This window comes from Athene cunicularia, assembly GCF_003259725.1.
Source record: "Athene cunicularia isolate RWA chromosome 4 unlocalized genomic scaffold, athCun1 chr4_part3, whole genome shotgun sequence".
Classification (NCBI taxonomy): Eukaryota; Metazoa; Chordata; class Aves; order Strigiformes; family Strigidae; genus Athene; species Athene cunicularia.
Genome location: NW_020799100.1, coordinates 16,194,956 through 16,216,016, shown reverse-complemented (window position 1 = coordinate 16,216,016; position 21,061 = coordinate 16,194,956). Strand labels below are relative to the sequence as shown.

The following is a 21,061-nucleotide window of genomic DNA, read 5'->3' as shown; positions in this document are numbered from 1 at the left end:
TGTGAAATTTTCTCTTTACCGGAGAGCAGTCAGCACCTGCACTGCACTGCAGTTTACAATAACTTAATTTCTAGCACAGTCACAGAGCATCAGTTGCTCTCAGTTTGGTGAATTACTTGGAAACCTATGTTAATCTCATAAGGGAAATCATGAGAAAGTTTAAATGTTACAAATACTATGCAGAGTAGTATTGTTACTGAATAGTTTAGCTTGAAGATGTCTGTGACCTTCTGGAAATGTCAAGTTGTGGTAAGGTAGCAAACATTGGACTCTGTTTAATAAAAGTAGTTATTAAGTTCCCTCCTTGGAAGCACACAGTTACAACTGTTAGCTGACATAGTGTTACTGAACAGCATGCTGTGATGAGGTGTTTTGTCCCTACAAGATATTTGAACTCAAGCATATTAATCTTGTTCCCTCAAAGTCCTTCTCTGCTTGCATCTGCAACATATTTTCCCGCTCTGTAACCCACCCGGCAGCCCGGTGCGTGGCAGAGACCTCCTCCAGCAGTGTGAGGATGTGAGCATCCCGGCTGGCCGCCGGCCATCAGGTAGCATCTCCTGTCCCGTGGTGAGAGCACGCTTCATCACTGTCGAGGAACCTGCCTCACCAACAGCTGCCGCCAAGCTGGCACTTACAGCTCTACCTGCTACCTCCCCTCTGTGCGTGTGGCAAGGTTTCTGCAGAAATGTTTTTGTCCTGCCTGAGGGAGATCTTGTCCTGCTCATTGCAATTGGGACAAACGTGGAGCCTGCCACGTTAATAAAAGATGAAGAGCGAGAGTGGGAATGTGATAACTTCACCTATTGAGATGGAGGAGGGCTACGTTCATCTTACAGGTCGTCTTGTATCATATGACAAAAGCAAAAGATGGGGTAGGGAATTTCAAGCATCTATAAAATGCTCCTGACATGGGCAGTCCATGTAAAATAAATATCGACAAAATACTGCTCTGTGCTTCTGCTGATTACTTGCATTCTGCAACAGTTTTCAGCTCTGTATTGTGTTGCAGTTTTAAATATCTTAATGGGGCAGACTGTGCTTTCAAAAGTGCAATCAAAATTACCCACAGAGGAAATGGAAGAGCAGGAATGATCAGATAACATGGCTGTTTCAAAATGAACATTGTTGTATGATCAATACTCATTTTGAGAACACAGTTTGCTTTAGTCTCACTGGAGTCTTTTACTGCTGAAGGACAAATGTTTGAAAATGTCAAGCCTTCCACGTACCCAGTGGTAGTTCAGTAGCCTGATCTGGCAGGTCCCTGGAGGGCTGTAGTTCTGGTATTCGGTAACGTACAGTTGTCCAGAAGCTGGTCGCAGCCATGCAGCATCTACCTGCAGCGAAGCTCACACGTGACTTATAGAGGGGACAACAGGCCTCTGGAGCCTTGGGCCGGGGAACGGTGTCATGTGGCGAAGGATTAGAGTCAAGCCTAAAATGAGCCAGAAGCTGTATGAGGGAAGCGAGATGGGGCCTACAGAAAACAGAACGGTGTATTTCAAAACACTCGGTACTTCTGTCATCTGCCTCCAAAGTTCAAGGTGACAGTAGGTGGAGTTGATTGAGGAGACAAATGATTGATGTACCAAATCAAGCGTGGGAGTGAAGAGCCCTGGAAAAGGGCCTAAATTTCTTACAGAAGAGATGAAAGTAACAACCTACCTGAAATGCAAAGGAGGGAGAAATGAATGTAACCTCTTTCATATTTCAGGTCTCTTTAAAGCAAACAAACCAATCCTGCAGGGTTTTTTGGGTTTTTTTCCTTGTTTGTTTTGGTTTTAATATGATCAAAATTAAATGGCATTTTTGTCTGACTCGAACTGAAATTTGATTTTACGCTTTTCAGACTGGTGATGGTTGTAGAGGTGTTAGCTTTTCATACCAAGATGGAAGGGAATATTCCTTCTGTGCTCTCAAATATCTTCACAGGGCAGTTCTGTCATTTTCGGCACAGCTTTAATACAAACCCCACAGTGCTCTTTTGAGGGCTTTTCCTCTCTTGTGATGTTGGCCTCGATGCTGGCCACACTTTTGCAGTTTAGCTGTGAGCTCCTGTTATTCTGACGTGGCTGGCCAGGGTTCGGTAGGGTGGTACCTGGGCAGCTTCTGATAGTGAAACGGCTGTTGGCTGAAATAAGAGCGGCTTCAGGATGTTTGTGAGCATCAAAGGATGGCCAAGAGCAATTTCAGGATGTTCGTGAGCATCAAAGGATGGCCAATACCGTCAAGCCCTCTGAGATGAAAGGCACACCAATGCAGCATGCTCCCTGATTGTCTAACGGCTACTCACACCTCTATTCTCTCCCCCGGGCGTGGGGTTGTCATGCTGTGCGGTAGAAGAGAGAAGAGGGTTTCTTTCACCAGGAGGCACGTCCTTACCTTCTCTCTTGCATGGATCACACGTTATTTTCCTCCTATAGAAAGCAGCACTTGAAAAATGTCTGTCCTTATAACTGTATGTAGCCTTATGGCTGACATTGCATCTGTCTAAAATGTGACCCGCTTTGTTAAAAGGGCCAGGTTTTAATTGCCACGATTGTTTTTTTGGACACAGTAAACAGGCTAAAGCCTGTTCAGTGCCTGAAGGTCAGAAAGAGGTTGTTTGCTGGGTTCTCAAAGCATTGTGGATGCTTTAGTCACCACTCCTGAGATATTTTCCACCTTTTAAACTGGAATTAACTTGTTTAATGCAAACACCTGATATTTTATGTTAACTTTTAGATAATTGCGGGGCAGGAAAACATAAAATTTTCATTGTTTTCTTTTTACTTGTCCTAAGCTTAGCTGAAGTTGGCTGTATTACTGGTGGAGTGGCCCTGCTTGATAAGCACTAGCATTTTACAAGGGCTGTTGCCTGGGCTGATTGATGTTCTTCTGGTTGTGAAACAGGCACAGAGTAAAGATGAACCAAGACTTGAGAGAACAGGAAGGACAGGACTAATTAGAGCCTGTTGTTCAGGCCATTCACAAGTGAAACCTTTAAACCTTTTTTTTTTTTTTTTTCTTCCCCCCCCATTGAATGGAAACTAGTGAATAAAAGATTATTCGGGAGCATAAGAAGTATTATTGTTTTGGTAAAGTAATGTCTCCTTTCTCCTTCGTCTTTCACTGAGCCTTCTGAGCCTGAAAATGCTCTTGTCAGGGAGGTTGGGGCGTGCTGCTTCCCACGGCTGTCAGTGGAGCAAGGGCAGTAGGTACCTTGCAGGGTTGGAGCCCAAGTCTGCAGTAGGATATGACAAGTTGCAGAAGTTATGCGCAAACAATTAGCTTAAGGGAAAAATCTATGATCTCTGTGAAGATAATGTGCTTAGCTGGTTAACAAGGGGCCTGCTGGTCTGCAGATGCCAAGTCATTTACTAATTGCCTCGCTTGCATCATTGCATTAAATCCTAGATCTGATCTCTAGTCTTCTGCTATGCCACAGAGCAAAAGGAAATCACGTGCTGCCTCCCATCTGCCGGCGCACATCAACCTTTGGAGCCCAGGCTCTGTCTGGGGAAGCAGCCCTGGGAGTCCAGAGGCTCTGCATTCCCCAGCTCAGCCTCCTGCCCCTGGAGAAACCCACTGTGTGTGTGTCCAGGCTGGGCATGCTCTGGAAAATAAACAAGGTCATATCAGGTCAGCCTTTGCTGGAAATGCATCTCATCCTCTCTGTATTGTCATCTTTAAAAAAAGAATGTTAAATTGGTGATGAAAGAATTTTTTTTGGGGGGGGGCTGGGGGTGTATTTGCAGTAGAATGGACAGTGAAGCAAAGGCTGCAGAAAATTAAGTGTTCGTATCCTTTGAAGTCAGGCTAGGGTACTGTGATTCTGTTTTGATTCATGCCTGCTGGCAAAAAGAAAGCAGGTTGTCAGTGAAGAAAGCCTTTCTTTAAACCTATTTATTACAGCTAAAATATTCAACCCACTGGTTGGTGTATTGGTGCTGGCAACTATTGCAGAATTAGTAATCCCTCAGAGCTGCCAGGAGACAAAGCGAAGGGCCTGTAGTGAACAGAATTCTGTGGTGTTTGTTGCTCTTGGAGCAGTGTCGCAGTGTTCTACAAAGGGCTGTAGGAACATGTATCAGCTCAGAGGTGGGACTGACAAAGCCCAATGTCTTACAGTGTCATGGCCTGTGGTTGAGTTGTGGAGTGTCTGCTCAGACTTTTGCCCTGTGGATGCTTTACAATAGCATAAACCTTATTCCCTTTGACTACTTTGTGAAGCAGACAGCTTCTTCCTTGAAAGGCTTGAAGGAAGGACAGGTATATGACAACACGCGAGACACGACTGGTCCAAATAACCGACAGTTCTGACCGTTCCTCAAGGAGTGCAGGTGACACGCTGCCACACGACGCCCCCTCTTAACCATTAGCTGCCGGTGGCAGACTGGGGGTCCGGTATTACACTGGGAGAGTGCTCTCCGTTTGCTGTGATGCAATCAGTGAGGGACAGACTCTCTGTGACGTCGGGAAGTCTCCAAAATGCACGTGTGCCTGTTCCTGGCTCGTGTGCCAACGTGATGGGTCTGTGGCTCTCCAGAGCTGAGCGTCGCTGCCTGGGCTTGTCTGGGGGAGTTAAAGATTTTGTTGCACATGTTTCTGGACCCTGATTGCAGTGATAAATGAGTCGAACTACACTTTGAAGAATATCCTAATTAGGAAAAAGAAAGTAAAGTCCTCTTTTAAAATGCCAGCGGTACACAAGTAGATAAGCCACTGAAGATGCCTATGTTGTATCAAGTTTAGAGAAACTAGATTTATACAGATGTCCTCTTCAAGGACTGGCTGAAATCTGAGTGTGCTTGCTGCAGTGCTGAAGGCCTTGTTTGTGAAGCACTGAACATTTCACTGCCTTTCTTAGAAGGTTGGGTCTTCACAGCTGCATTTTCAGCATTTTAAAGTAAATCACAAACACTCTGAGCTTCACCTATGGTGAAATGGCTTTTTCTGAGAGGAGTAGCTGAGGACCTGAATGTATAAACTTTGTGTGACCTGATCTATCCGGCCCTGTATGAGTGGGAGCTTTTGCTAGGTGGTCTCCAGAGGTCTCTTCAGACCTCAGTTATTCTGTCATTCTGTAAAATTACTTCGAGTATATTTACTGGCAGAAGCAGCTTTTTCTTAAAGCAGTTTGGACTGTATTTAATTTGCTTAAATTATTTTGTTCATTGTTTAAACTGGAGTTCCATACTTCATTATTATATTTCTTAATGCAGTTTCCATTTTGAGTGTTGCTAATAGCATGACGTTTTTTGTCTCCTTGAGAACTTCCTGGGAAACCTATCTCAAGTTACATAGACCACTGTCTGTGTCATCTGATGTTTTTTGGGAGTGTTAGTGACTTTTTGTCTGATAACCTCTTCCTAGCGGAAGTTTATCCTTGCACCCCATATCAGAAGTCAGACTGCACAAGCCAAAACCTCAATGTGCTCCGTCACCTCAAAATAAAGTTTCTGTAGGCTGGGATGAAGGCACCCAGGGAAGTGCATCAAGCTGCTGCCTCGGTGGCTGTTTGGCTGGTGAACGGTTCTCCCTCCGCTCTAGCTGCTTTCATGATGCTAAACTTAGCATCTCACTGGTGCACATGTATAACTTCCCTTCTCACCTTTGCTAGCTCACAGTCTCTGTGTCTTCTACAGAGATTTCAGTGTAAACATTCACAACCAGAGTATGTGGATACAATGATGTGACAGCCAAGTGGTTAATTATAAATGAAAGAAAAACCCCTTTAAGCTGTGCTAGTCCATTCAAGTGATCCAGATTTGTCTGATAGCCTGTATGATCATGCTTCAGTTAGTTCTGTCACAGTGGATTTTCTGTGGTTTGCAATCTCCTCAATGTTCAACTCTTGTTCATTGTTTTTGACACCAGATTTTGTTGTAAACCTTTGAAGTGGTCAGAAGTGATGAGCTAAAAAAAACCCTACTATTTTTTTTTCAGTCTTTCTGCTAGATCTTTGAAACAAAACCAGCGTGATGTTGATGAAGAATTTATTTGGAATATGAAAAGAGTTCCCACTGGCCATCCAAACAGTAAATGGCATGTAATTGTATTGAGCAGTGATACACTATAATTAGATACCAGTGTTATAAAATCATTTGAAAATCAACAGATGTGAAGGGAATGGGTACTATTTTTAGACTAGGACTCTAGATGAGAGAAGAACAAAATTCTAAACCAGATTTTGATTGATTTATAGCCACATGGGAGAATCCACAGATGAGGGAGCATCTTTTCTGCGACAGGACTGACTGTCTAGAGGAAGATCTGTGGTAGCAGGTACCCATATCCCTGTGGCTGGGCAGCAGACACAGCTCTGAAATTCAGCCAGAAAATTTATAGGACTAGTAGGGCACTTTGAGTGCAGGGCTGAATGAAATCGTGCTGGTTTTTGCCTGCCTAAGACCATCTCTAGCTTGCCCTCTTGCCAACTGTCTTCATGCTCTGGTCTCTGGCATCTCCTCCTGTGCTGCCTGCCGCAGCAGGAGGGACGGAGGCTGCTGTTTGTATTACAGCTCTGTAAATCACTCCGGCAGTGAGCATTTTTATGCCTGTGATTTAACTCTAGAAGATACTGCTGCTGAGGACATGACAAAGGATGGAGCAACGTGGACGGCTTATACTGAGGAGTGCTGAGGATTTACATCCTCTTTATTTGATTCTTTATAGTATAATGGTGGACACTGGCATATAAATGCAAAGCCCTGAGCCCTTGGGCCTCAGTGATGCAGTACGGATGGATGCAGCCCTGATCTGAGTGGGGAGCAGAGAGCTGCCTGGCCCCATAACATCAAATGCAACATGGGAGAGCGCTGAGCAGGAGCTTTTGCACCTCTGGTGCTAATGGGAGTGCAGGATACAGCCTTTTACCTACTTCAGGAAAGTCCTTGCCTCGCAGGGAAGTTGATGGGCTCATAACGTGGACTGCAGCTGTGCGACCCGTCTCTGCACCCAGGTCTGCAAACCTTCCTTGCCCTCAGTAATTCTCACTGTAGCTGGTGTTCACACTGACTTATGTGAGCTTCCTGTGTGAGGACCAGCTTGCAGGCAGAGATTTGTTACTATCATCACCTTTAATAGCTTATTGGAAAAAATACAAAGATGAATTTTTTAATATATTTTAATTTGTTAATCTTGTATTATGCTAGAGCTAGAAATCTCTGGGAATATAATTGGAGAAAATAGCAACTGAAGGGCTCGCTCATGCTAGTAGCCTCTTCCCATAGGTACAGTATGTTATCGCAGTGTGCCTAAGACATTATTTTAATTGGTCTGATGCAGACCTTCCCAAGATGAATGATTCGTCTTTGTTATATTACTTCGTTTCTACTTCATTTGCTACCTGTCATAAAAGTGGAGACAGGAAGGCCAGTGTCTGTATTGAGGATGCAGAGGACTAGTGCCTTTTGTAAATCATTCTGATGGTGGTGAACGTTTTTACGTCTGTGATCTGAGCTATGAAGGAAATTGCTGCTCAACTTCTGATGAAACAGAAAGCAGTGCGATAAAAGAGCAGGAAGGCCCATTCTGAATAATGGTGACAAAAGTTGCGGCATGTCAGCGACTGTAACTTGTGGGAATGTAGGAGAGAAAAAATAGAAATTGTACTTTGTTCCTCCACTTTTTCACTTAGTATAAACTCATGTGCCCTAGGCAATGACAAATAATAAAAATAACAGTGAAGCAAGAAATACAGCGCAATGAACTACATCTTCTTTAGGGTTTTTTTTTTTTCCCTTTTCTTTCCCCATCTCGCTAAGAAGAGAGTACAGGCAAAACATTGCTTTTTTGCTCCAGTGTCCCTAAAACATGTAAGATTCACTGCAGTTCATTCAAAGCCCTGCTTTCTGCATTATATAGCTTGAACGATTTGTGAGAGCAGTTACTAAGTAAAATGAGCGTTTTATTGTTGGGCAGATAAGGTCTTTGAAGGCATGGCAGAAAGTAGCAGGCACTATAGATCTCTTGCCTGCGTTATGTGTCTTCCCACTGTACAAAGGCCACCTAATAGACTGCCGCCTTCCCTCTGCCATTCAAAGTCACATCTGGCATCCTCAAGGACTACATTTTTGCTCCTGTTAGGTGTATGGACTCTGAAAGGAAGGAGAATGAGTTGGATCCTCCTGTGACTGGTGCCAGCACAGCAGTGCTGGTAGTGTTCCAGTTGGAAGGGCTCCGGGACGAGGGGTGTCAGTTTTGCAAAGTTTGCTCTTTCATTCTTGTGTTCTTTCTTTCATTTTTCCCGTTCTTTCTTCATTCCTACAAAGCTGTCAAAATTCATGATGTTCTGATTCTCTACAAGTTTGGTGTACGAGTTTATTTTGCAAATTGAACATGAAATCAATCCCCACCGTTCTATCATACCGTTTATCTACAAGGATCTACAAATGCGCATTGACTTACACTGGAGTAAGCTATTTTTTCTGTGAGTTCACAACTGCGTATCAGTAGTGATCTTCTATGCTGCTGTTCATCTCATTCATTGTGATAGGACTGTGATCATTCCCTCATCAGCTAAAGACCAGGATATTAATAGTAGAATTACCTGAGATTTATTTTATTTCATTTACATGCCGCATGTAGCAAGCTACATCCAGAACAGAAGCCAGACTAGTTTTCTTGTGGGTAGTAGTCCTAGTAGGTCCCCTCTGAAGCGCTGCTCCTCATTGAACACCAACTCCCCAGGACTGGCAGAGAGGGTTCACACTTGCACAGTGAAAAGGGAGACCTGCTATAGAGCAGGGAGATGGTTCTTTTATGATTCTGTGAGCTGTTCCCTCCCAACAAGAAATGCCATTTAGGGGAGATGAAGAGTGGCTTAATTTCAGCTCAGACATCATGAGTGAAAGCAAGGCAAATGCAAAATAGTGCATACATATCTTAATTTGCATACATATCTTAATTCCTCCATCATGTACATCGGGGCAGATACCAGCTTACACCCCAGGTGTAGGAGATCAGGTTGGACAAACAGAGACTTGGTTTGCACAGACCTGAAGGCCATTTCCTTTTCCTGCCAGTAGTTACAGCCCTGTGGCTGCTCCTCAGCTGTAGCTCCACATCTGTCTTCCCTATGTTGGCCCTTGGCACTTGCCATGCCTGGGCTCTCCTCCATAAGGTGTGATGTGCTGCTGTAGCTACACCTCCCATTTTTGGCTGTGCTTGGCTCACCCACTGTTGAATTCAACCTTCAAAATTTTTCAACCAAAAATCCCGCTCACTGTCTAGTAAGTGAATAGCATCACTTTTTACATGGGTCTTCCTACACGTGCTGTGTTTTGCCGGAGGTGAAGCCTTGTGTTAGCCATTGTTTTTCCAATGAGGTTGCTCAGCAAGTCCCAGACTCCATACTTATTTGAAATCCCTGTGTTGCTCAGAGCCAGAGAACTGCAGGCATCGGGGCTTTGCTGAGTGGCACATATGTGGCCAGGCTGAGGCAGTGTAATTCCTGGTCCCAGCCAGCTGTGAGATTTTAGGCTCATCCACCCCTTGTAAAAGAGGGTGGGTTTATGTGCATGTATGTAACATGATGCTTGATCATTGTGTGCACACACAGGATGGTATTTGCCTAGTTCTATGACATCCTGTAGATGGTATGACATTTCGGCAGCTCTTCAAGAACTTAGAAATGTTGCATGTTTTCCTAAAAACCCATCCTCTGATTCTTGCTGTTCTCATGGGAACAGGATCAGGACAGCATTCCAGAGGCTCTCATTATATTGTGCAGCCGTTTTCTAATTCCTGCTCAAGTTGTAATCGTGCCATTTCTTTTTTCTGAGAGCACTTTTGGCACTGTTTACTGAAGGTGAACTTGCAAATATGTAATGTCTTGAAAAAAATTTGCCATTTACTGTACAGCAAATGCCTTGCTCAAAAGCATCTTAAAGCTTAACGTGCAGATGACATTGCATGACTGAAGGCCTTAGCTAGCTGACCTTTATCCCTCTAAAAATAGATCCCTTTCAACATTGGCTCTCTTTCAGCGGCAGGTGGGGTTGTGCAATGGGTCTTCATTACCTCCGGCACTTTCTCAGTGAAGCATGTGAAAACTTGGCAGGTTTTTACTGTCTATTGTATAGTAATATCCTGCATTTCTCAGTGGAAAGACTTCCCATTACCTTATACTTTTAAATGTCTTTAAATAAAAGAAATATTGAACACAAAGATCAATGCCTATACAGTTTAAAGATACGCACTATCCTTTGGTGCCAGTTAATCTAAGTTTGAATTTATTGATTTGATTCAGCCTAATATTAACAAGAGCAATTCAGAACTAATATTTTTATAATCATCAGGGCTTATGGAATGTAATGACAGGATTGAAAGCCCTCATTTTGAATTAAGGCATGGATTCAGTAATTAATAGACCGAAGTACAAGTTCAGTCTGATGGAACTCGAACCAAAATTTCTTTTCTGTTCTTTAAGTTGTACCTAAAGTCTCTCAAAAGAAACCAATAAATGTGTGAGCCTTGGTTTTGTTTAAAAACATATCTAGTTCTTTTTATGGCCGTCTTTGGGAGGAGAAAAAAAGAAATCCAACAAAACAACAGGAGTGCTGTACTTGAGAAGTGAAATAAACCTTCTGGTTTTAATTGTTGTATAAACAGTGTATTAACAATGATGAGACAATTTGAAAGTGGGAGCTGTGTGATTGATGTTTCAATGTAAGTGGAAAATTCATTTCAAAAAAAAAGGTAATTCCCTTTAATTCTTACTGAAAATGGCATTCTCCTCCTGTGCCTTCCTCTTGTCAGATTTCAAGGCTGGAACAGCTTTAGCACTACTGGGGGTTGGTCTAGACAAGCTTGTAAGGTCCCTTCCAACCCAAACCATTCTATGGTTCTATGATTTATCCCCACGTTATATTTTAAACTTAATACATATCTTATGATAATTTCAGATATTGCAAGGTATTTGCAATAAGGATTTACTATGAGTCTCAGCACCATAGTTGCTGCTGCTGAGCACATAAGTTATACTTAGTTGTATTCCAATTAATGCATGTAGTATAAAAAATAAAATTTAAAAAAATACACCAAAACACAGATGAAAGCTAAAAGATACTTTAGGGAAAATATACTTAAGGCTCACTGCAGGATTATCTATGTTATTCAATCTTGTTGAGGAATTTTGGAAAGTGCTGTTAAACTGGGATTTAGAGTCCATGGCTGCTGTTCATGTTCTGTCTCAGCAGCTGGAGTTACTGTAATTGCAATTTCCATATTGTATCTGTTCAGGCTCAGTTAGAAGTGTTTTGTTGCATAGTGAAATATGAATAATTTTCTGTTTCTTAATGATGCATACAGCAGTGGGCAGGTCTAGAATGGGTTATTTAAGAATGAAGCATCTTACTAGTTTTGATGCAAGGAGCTTCATTCAGTCTGCCTGTATCTCGCATAGAGAAAAAGATAGCTGGGTTGTGAAATACCATGTAATACCTGCTAGACTGTATCAAGCCACCTGGTCCAGCAACCTTGTCTTCTGCAGCATTCAGGCCACTCTGAATGGCCCAGCCCCTGGATATCATGGCTGGTGATATAGCAGATTTTAGTTTTTATCTCAAGTACGTGCCATGTAGCTTAATTTATTATTTTATTTCTTTATGTTCTAACATTGCATTTCTCTTCAAGCTGCAGTGAAATGCTTCTCATCCTTTACAGATCTGTCATTGCCATTTAGGTTTTGTGAGTTTTATTTGCACAGGGGAGATCCATGAAAGTCACTGGCAGTACCATTTATATCACCAATTCAGAAATTACAGTACAGGCACACCCTGTGCTTTCATCAGCAACACAGGTCAGAGAGGAGAATTTTACCATTGTATCTTTCAGTCCTTAATTATGATAGTATATATCTAATGTAATTTTCTCTACCCTTTTATTGTTGTATTTGGCCCAATTCTGTTGCTCTTTGTGCTCAGACTTATTGAGTAGGTAGGACCACTGTCTGCCTGACTGGAGGATCAATCTAATTATAAGTAAAAGAGCAAATGCTTAAAAAACTAACTGTAACCCTTCTGCTAGTGATACTCTGTGATACTCTCCATGTTCTCTTTTGTATTACATGTATTTCTGAGTATGACACACTGAAACGCCCTTCCAGTAGGAGTGGTAGAATCAAACTTTTTTTTATGAATGTGATACACTGACGCATGAAAATGATTTTGCTTGGTGTTTCCTCTCAAAGTGACAAATCACGGTAAAAAAGAAATCCCAGTGCAAAATCCCTGAGTGTCTGATAGAAAATTAACCCTTCTTACGATGTTTGTTTTCAAGTTGTTCTTTCCGTCACATTTTAGAAGTATTTCACCTTTGCTATCGGTACTTTTTTGAAGACAGTTATTTTCTGTGTAACAATAGATCTGTGGCATGTCATAAATATTCCTAAAATGATCAAGTTGGAAATACAGATCACAGTCAGCTGGTGTCCTTCCTGAATGACCAGCATCTAATACAGTCTGCTTTGTATACTGTGCAAGTCAGTGAGGCAGAGAAAGAAGCAGATGTCGTTAGAATGACTGTGTAATAACAAATTCATGCAATTATATCATGCTGTGTTCACATTTCACTTTTTCCAGAATCAGGTCAATTTTGCATCAGAATTTGTATATTGCCAGAAGTTCATTGTGCGTCTTTTTAGCTTTTTTTTATTCTCCTTGGAAAGACCACTTTAGAATAAACTTGGTAAAGAGCTGAAACCCGATTAGACATGCAAATAGGGAAGATACATTTATAAAGAACTTTTTAATTATTAAAAAAAAAGTGAAAAAGTGCAGCATGTTGGTTAATCTGAAGTACTTTCCATTCAGAATGCTTTTTGTTTTATAAAATTGGTTGATGGTTTGACATCTTTAAGATAAACAGACGCCCATGCTTAAGTATTTCCCTCAAGCTGAAACACAGCCAAGAGCTGCACCATATAGCAGTGAAGTATGTCTCCTAATCAAGCATCTCCTATCCATCCCTCCAGAGTTTTAAGTTTTAATTGTATATGCTTTCTGTCAAGTTGCAGTTCTCTCGTTTGTTATGTCCTCCAGGTAGTGTAATAGGGAACAATCTGAGCACCGCATAAAATAGTTTGACGTGTTCATTATCCCCTCTTCCCCGTACAGTAGCTGCAGTCAGGTTGGACAATTTAGCAGGTCTAAGCTAGTAGGCTTTTATGTTTTAGGTGCTTCAGGTTTGTGATGAAAAACTATGCTTGTTGGATGATTTCTTCACACTGTAAAAAGAGCACTAAAAGAGCATTTCAAAACTTGTGTAAGGAGCAGGTGACAGTACCTCCATGTGTGTGTGTGCTTGTGCTTCCTCTCAGACAGGCTTTGTTAGTCAAAAAGCAATGGAAGGATCCAGAAAGAGCTTTTCTGACATATTGGTGGTTTTGTTAGCTGGTCTCAGTTTACTGACACTCCCCTCTATGACAGAATGATTGCCTTTTTACTTCCAAGTCTTAAAATAACCTCTACTGTTGCTAGAAGAGGTTTAATAAATAGAAATAAATGAATATGTAGCATTTATTAGCACAAGATGTGGATAGCTTCTGGCTAGTAAAACTGCTTTGTCAGGGAGAACATAAAAATGGAGCAGAATCAATCACCAGGAAAAACCTTAATGTTACCAGTGGGTGGTGAAGAACGTTTCTCACGTGCACCCAGGAAGAATCCTGGCTGCTCTGCCCCAGCCGGGTTCAGCCCTGGGTGCTGCTGGCGGTTTAGGGTGAGGCTGACAGCAGTCGCGTCACTGAGCTATTGCCTGCGTCCGTGCCAGTGAGCATGTCAGCCCTGGGGGGCCTTGTCTGCCGCAAGTTGTCTACCAAAATTTATACGGTCCCCGCTCTCTTAACCCTGTTCTGGGGGAACCACCTCTGGAGGTAAAAGGCTTGTTGGTGTCTTCCTGGCCCACCCAGGTGAAGCGCTTCTGGGCTAACAGTGCCGAGATGATAGCAGTGATACCGGTGCCGGTTGGTTTTGTGCTACGGACATTTGATGACTTGGGGATTAGTTCGAAATTTAGTAAGCTGATTTCCTCCTGAAATAGGCCGATGACGAGGAGGACTGGGGCAGGACGGCACCCGTCTCTGAGGTTTGCACAGAGCAGCCTGCTGTTATTTTATGCTCACTCTCGCTCGCATTGTCCTTCATGCAGAAATCCAAGGTAGCTTGAAAATTAGTTCCATATCACATATAATTCCTAATAGTATAATTTAAAAAAATCTTTACTCAAACAGCTATTCTTTATGTCTGGATTCAGCACTCCCAGTTGTTCCATTGTTTAATTGACAATGTGTTTCTAAGAGACAAAAAATTGACTTGACTCTTTCAGTGTTGTGCTTTTAAGTGGTGTGATTTAGATACGTAAGGCTCCATGGGTGACTGGAAACTCAGGGGCAAGGCTTACAGGTATGGGAGCTGGTCTGCAGAGCTGGAGCTAACACAGGGAACATGCAGTCGAAGGGAGAGCATGCTGGTATAAGTCAGTTTGCAACCCTCTGTTCTTATTTACCTGCAAAGAGTGCAGCTACTCAGCTGGAGAATTAGCAGTGGACAGCTGTGGTGAGCACAGCATTGCACTGCTGCTTCATCAGGGCATGCACGGTTCTGGGCACGCAGAGTTTGCTCCGATGGGTTTTTATGCTGGCGCAAAGTGCAATCCACATTGCAGACATAGTGAAAGGGAAGCTAAGGAAAAACAATCTGTGTGTGAGCAGATATGCTTAAAGTCTGGAAAATATTTTCTATTACATACTTCGCTGATTCTTTGTTCCTTTTTTTTTTTTTTTTTTTTCCACCCAGCCACTCTTGCCTCATTCATTTGCTGTTTTTTTAATATGTATATAATTGATTTTATTTTCATAAATGCTTTGGAGATTTTCCTGTGTAGACGAGGGATAGTCAGGATGGATGTATTTGTCTACCTACTCTCCATTAGACTGTAATTATTAGAAGGCACAATGACATGTGAATATTGTATAAGGACAGATGAAATGTCAATAAATCTAGATTACACCTTGCTCTCCTCTTCAGCAGGGGTTTAATTCAGTTATTTTTTAAATAAAGTGTCGGTGCACATAACTGGTTAGGAATGTATTTGTGAAATGGAAGAGAGTGGGAGTCATGAGGTATGTTCTAACTTTGTGCCTCTGAACACAAATCTGGGTTTTGATGGTAGATCCAGTGCAAATCTTGTTTTACAAGTTTGCATGTAGAAGACTAGCTAAAAACATAGATGATTTTTTCCAATAAATTTTTTTTTTACAGGACTTTTAAAATGTACATTAACTTACTCAATATTTGAATTAAGGATGAAGTGCTTTGTTTTATTATTTCATCTTAACATCTTTCATTATTCTGCATTCCATAGATGATCAAAACAAAGGAATGATTGCTATGGATGGGCAATCCTGCATAATAATGCAAGGAGATGTCACAGAAACTGAATATAGATCGACATGAGGAAAACAGTGTTTTTTACTGAACTGACATGGAGAATTTACAGAACATCTCAGGGTCACAGAGTACTGTGAATAATGAAAGCGTGTCTATTCACAGAAATTATTATCTGCATGGGAGAGCACAATGGGTGAAGAAAATATTCCCTTTGCATAACTGCAGAGCTGCCAGTGTTTTAGTTTCAGAAGTTTTCTCCTAGACTGATAAATAGCTTATATCAAAAGCATTCATGCCTGCAGAGAAAAAAGCTGAAGAACCAGACAATTTTATTTTTTTTTACTTTTTTTTTTTTTTCCCTGTTCTATTTAAAGTCTTTCCATAACTGAGAGCAAGGGTAACATCCCAGGTCAGACAAACTTAAATTAAACTACTCTTTGATTTTTCTGAAGAAATACGTTCACAGTGGCTCAGTGGCACAGTAGGTAGTCTTGAACTCTTCAGTGTTTGAACTGTGGCAAGACAGGGAAAGAGGAAGAGCTATTTTAGATGGAACAATTTTGTATCTTTCCAGGAGTTTTTTTTGAGAATATTTGTCATTGGTCTGTTTTTTATAGTTTAGGGATAGGGTGGTTTGGAAGGGCTGAGGTAGCAGAAGAGAGCAGACCTGATGCCAGCCTCCCGATGGCTTCTCCTCTGCATCCCTGCTCACTTTCCAGGGCAGCATCACCGAGGCAGCTTTGACTCCTACAGATGCTGTGCTGATTTTTTTGCCTCTGGCAGGAGCTGCTTTGGTGGGTAGCATGTGTAAATTTGTAACTTCATAGCAAGATGTCAGGTCTTTAATGGTTGTTGGTTAGATTAAAGAAGTACTGATTATTTCAATTGTCCTATGGATCCTTTTTTTCTTTTGATTAGATGCTAATTGAACATGCCATTAAGCTGACAAGCTTCTGGGAACAGTGGGAGACATTTAATTGAACGAGCCTTTTAAGTAGAGGTGGGATGCACCCAAAAGCTGTGGCGTACAGGGAGCCTCAAGAAAAAAGTGTCTGTGCAGTGGCATTTCCAGCAGAAGAGGAACATGACATAGCAGCTGTGGTGTCTACTGTGTCTTTTTTTCCCAAAACCTGGCCCAGAAGAGGTGTTTTTTTGCTCCAGGAGATCACTCTGGGGATTTATGCGTCCACAGATGATGCTTTTGAATGCTTTATAAATATGCATCTTAGTCTGTCACTTTAGTTAATATGGTACAAGCAGGAGCACAGCCATGTGCTGTTCTTGTAGATGTGTTACCCTGAAGTATGGTCTCCAGCTGGCTACATGTGTGTGATGAAGAGCAAAGGAGCACGATGCTGCTGCTTACTTCTGCTGGTGAGGGAAAGTAGGAATTTTTGCATTAATTGTCTGTAACTGCCTGACAGTTGATGCTGCGGAGTATGTCTAGGTATGTCTGGTGCATTTCCATCAGTTTGCTTTTGTCAGAGCAATTTGGGAGTAGGTGAAGGGAAAAAATTGCAAGCTACAATACACTGACATAAAAATATATCATCCCATGAACAGCTTCATTTCCTAAATTGACTTTTAAATGGTAAGACACAACTATGTGTATGGAGCTCAACAATGCAGTTCCTGTTGATGGTAGAATTCAGCAAGCTGATCCCCAGCTGTAGATCTTGCAGAAAATACATTTGCAAAGGATTCACTGAAGCATGAAAAACTATGCTGGCTTGGCTGAGGAAGAGGAAGAGAAAAAAGCTGAATATAGTGCTTGCAGAGCTTTAGTGGGAGGGGTTCCTGTAGCACTGTAAGCTGGTGGTGGATCTTCCTGCACTCCTGTGGGAGGGAATCATGACAAATATTTTCTATTAGGAAAGTGGAAGTAATGGCATATGTCATGTGTGTACTTTTTGTCTGAGATGTGCATGACTGTAAAGAAACAGATGGCTCCTTTAATTCTAAATCATGGGCATGTGGCTCCTCTGTTTATGACGCTTTTACTCCTGTACAGATATTTTTTATAAATTCTTTTTGAGAGAGAAGGAAGTGAAATCACCTTACATCAATGCATTAAAAATTTCCAGGAACAATAAAGATTATTAGGAAGTCTGTGTCCAGTGAACTACGAATGTGTTGCCTAGAACAGACCAAAAAAAAACCCCACAAACAAAACGTAAATGCTAATTCCCAGAAGGAGGTTTGTAGCCTTGTATTCCTACAGGGAGCTAACGCAGCCCGGGCAGTTCTCCATCATACCCTGCTGGGGTTCCTTCCCCGTCTGCACCTCCTGAGCTCACACACACCGTTGGAGGGTGCAGTCCTGCACCCTGTAACACAAGCTGGTGCCCAGACATTTACAGGACATGAGAGCATGAGAACTGGGCTTGCCTGACATAAATGTATTAACATTTGTGGGTTTTTTTCTCACTTCTAAATTTTCCGGTTGCTGCTTGAATGCATTCCTGAGTGTTTATTTTTGTTAAAGTGAGATGGACATGTGATTTGGACTGCAAGTTGGTCTTGGATAATGTCTTTTTCCCACGGAACGAGTATGCCCGGGAGTGATGAAATGGAGAAAAGGTGGAAGTCCATGGGGCAAGGTAGGACATGTGGTGCCTTTTCTTCTCCTCTTTCTACACTGGGGAGTTAAAACCCATGAAAACAGGGTGATTTGGCTGTTCTGCCAGGCTGTTTGCTTTGTCCTCCTTGGTCCCGTTTTCCTTTGGCTTGTGCCTGCAGGGCTCTGCCTGTGTCTCTTCCTGCCACCCCAGTTATTTCCTTATGCCTAACTACCACAAAGAATGTGCTAGCACCAGTTCTTCCCTGGGCTCACCTCAGCCCTGTTCTTTGCATCCCCTGACGGTGTGCTGTAACATTAAGATATTCCTTCTCAAAGTCCTTTAGCAGGTCTATTGCTTTGAAACAGTTACTTGATACAGAGACCACTAAAAACGTGATAATTACAGGCTTTTATTTTACCTTTTAAACATACCATAAATAGGTTTATTCTTTCAGTTTTAGTACTTATCTGTTGAAGAGAAGCCTTGGTTCAAACAAAATGTATTTCCGTACTGTTCTAATGAATGTAACACTGTAATCAACCTCTTAGAGTCTAATGGCACTCCATCCCTAACGTGTGATTCAGAGCAATGCTTATTTCTTCAATCTCACTGAAAAGTAAGGCAGATCGAACTACATTCCTACAGCTAGAAACAGAATGTTGCCATGTTGTTTTAAGTGTCTTTCGGACAAAATGAAGATATATCCACCTTACAGTGATGATACTTAAATAGAGCCTAGCTTTTAGCACACAGGCTTGTGGCCTGAGGATGATTTTGAAGGTGTGGTTGTATTGCTCGTGGTCTGCTGGTGTTTTGAACACTCTGTTCCATTTTTCCAAGAGTCTCCTTCACCCTCAGGGAAGGTGTAGGCGGGGAAAATTCCTCTTAGAGTCAGGAATTGAATGCTTTTCTGTAAGGTAGTTTGGAGACTGATTTGCTTGTCTCTAACCTATTTTTGTAGAAACATCCTAACTGCTACCAGTTCTTCACCATCGTGATTTTTAGCCTAATTATGCTGATACTTTCTAAATGCTATGGCAGGTGATGATGGTATTGAAGCTGAGTGTTAAAAATGCAGAGAGGAAGGTGGGAAGAGGCAACTGTCCCTTTAAATTGGCCATGGGTGTTTTTAGAAAGAACATAAGCCGCGTTGTTTCAGAGCTGGTATCTGGGTGCTGTGAAGTTGTCTGGTGCAGTACTACAGCAGACATTTGGTCGTTTCCCAGACAATGCAGCTTAATTGTAAGGAGTAATTTTGAGAGTATTATCTGGAGATGCTAGTGAAGCTTTGGGACCTTTGCTCCTTTTGACCTGTAGTGCTGTCTGTGCTGAGCTCAAGGATAGAAAGCTCTCCAAAGTAGCTGAGCGTTTTTCTGGTTGAGAATTGCCTTGCACTGTTTCCTGCTGTAGCTGTCACCTTGGTTCCTTGTGATGTTCACCTCGAGACCCCAAAGCATTAGAAAACTTGTTCAAAGTGTGGTAAGATGAAAAAAACCTTTGGACTGGCATGTGCTGGGAAAAGGATTGATGAGGGAGAAAAGCTGCAGAAAGCCTCCAAGAGCCAGAGAAGTCACAGTGAACAAGGAGAGATTATGGACTTGGAAAGCGTTGAATAATTGTCAGTCACGTGTGTTTATGTGCCTGTTACAGAGAATTTGGGCTCAGACTATTTGAAGCACTTGGAAGATGGATCCACTGGGAATTACTCAGGCATCCCCCAGCTGGAAATAGCTGGTGGCAGTGATCTATTGAAGAGCAGTGTTGTACAAGGCTGCTGGTACCTCTTCCCTGCAACTGGGCTGGGCTGACCCTCAATGGTACCACCACTTCTACATGAAATGCCATCTTTCCATCTCAAAGGCTCTTTTGGGACAATTTATCTGAATGTTATTAAACCTGTTCCTATTGTTACAACAGTAGGCATCAAGATTATAAAGATAGTGTTCTAATAGCAGTGGCTGGGAGGAGTAAAGATACAGTAGTCTTCCACCATCTGCTGTCACACAAAAGTGGCCTATGACAGAGTGGGAGGAGGCAGGGTCCATCTTCTGAGTGCAGCAGCACAGGGAGTCAGGGCTAGCAAGACACAACTAGAGGATGCGTGGCAACAAAGAAGAATGAAGGGTTTTACAAAATATCTGACAGCATTAGAATATGTGTTTTGGGATCCTTTGCAAAGGGGATGTGAAGCTTTAAAGAATTTCTGTGTGTGATGATGGTAAAAGGGATGTGAGCCTCTCAGAACTCCTATGCAGGTGGCTCTGTGGAAGTGTGTAAATAGTCTCTAAAACCTCACTGCATCACTTGATTCTTTTGTAATATAGTACTTAGGAACATATTGACTATTCACATTATGGTAACAAAATAAGGAAGTGTTATTAATTATTTAGCAGGTTACTTAGGAGGCCTTCTAAATAAGAACTGAGAAAGAACTTTAGAAATGTTTTCAGAAATAAAGATGCTGGGTGAAATCCTCCTTAGTTATCTGAGCAGCCCCTTTGAAACCCAATCACTTTGTATAAATACATGGAAGGATCTATCTTGGGTAGTGAAGGAAAGCAAAGATGAGCCTGAGGTACAGCCTTTCAGTAAAAGACAGAGTTTGGCCAGCTGACAGGGAGGATAGAGGATACGTTGTCACTTTTAGCTAAAGTGTGTTTCCTTTAGTTCAAGTGAGAGGCATGTGTTTGGGGGGCAGAAAGGTTCTGGTTCTAGTCCCAAATTCCTCTGGGTGCATGCCAGGCAGTTCTTCTAGCATTGGTGGCTTTGTTACTTGAGATGTAGTGGCTTGAAATTAAAATAAAGAAATAAATGCAATCTGTTTAACAAACTTTTTCATCAAATGTGAACTCTTGAGTTAATTTATAGGGAGGTATGTAATGAGGGCCCTAGCCTGCTGCGAGCCTGCCATGTTGTCAGCACAGTTACAACATTATTAAATGTTGAGTGTGAACCTGAGTTTCAACGAACAGGTTTTTGTTTATCAAACAGCAGATATGCACATAGGTTGGGGTTTTTTTCCTTTTTAGGCAGTTTTCACTAGGTGGTAGAGGGTCAAAAGTCTTCTGTGGTTTTCCTTGCCTTTTGTTAGGTGAATAATTTAGCACTTTCGGGGGGGGGGGG

The 21,061-nt window shown here is 42.0% G+C and overlaps 1 protein-coding gene across 3 annotated transcripts in view; it reads left to right on the top strand.

Annotated features, from left to right (window-relative positions):
- The window catches only part of FGF13 (fibroblast growth factor 13), a 260,995-nt gene that overhangs the window by 95,024 nt on the left and 144,910 nt on the right, over positions 1-21,061 (top strand). Inside the window, exon 1 of one of the 3 annotated variants that reach the window (XM_026848688.1) lies at positions 6,929-6,946. The exons of 1 other annotated variant lie outside the window; for it this stretch is intronic. Coding sequence is in view for 1 of the 2 variants with exons in the window: in XM_026848683.1 (XP_026704484.1) it covers positions 17,968-17,977 (10 nt within the window). In the remaining variant the exon portion in view is untranslated. Of the gene's footprint in view, positions 1-6,928; positions 6,947-17,950; positions 17,978-21,061 lie in introns of those variants that run through there. One more of the 3 variants, XM_026848683.1, reaches the window with a different exon arrangement.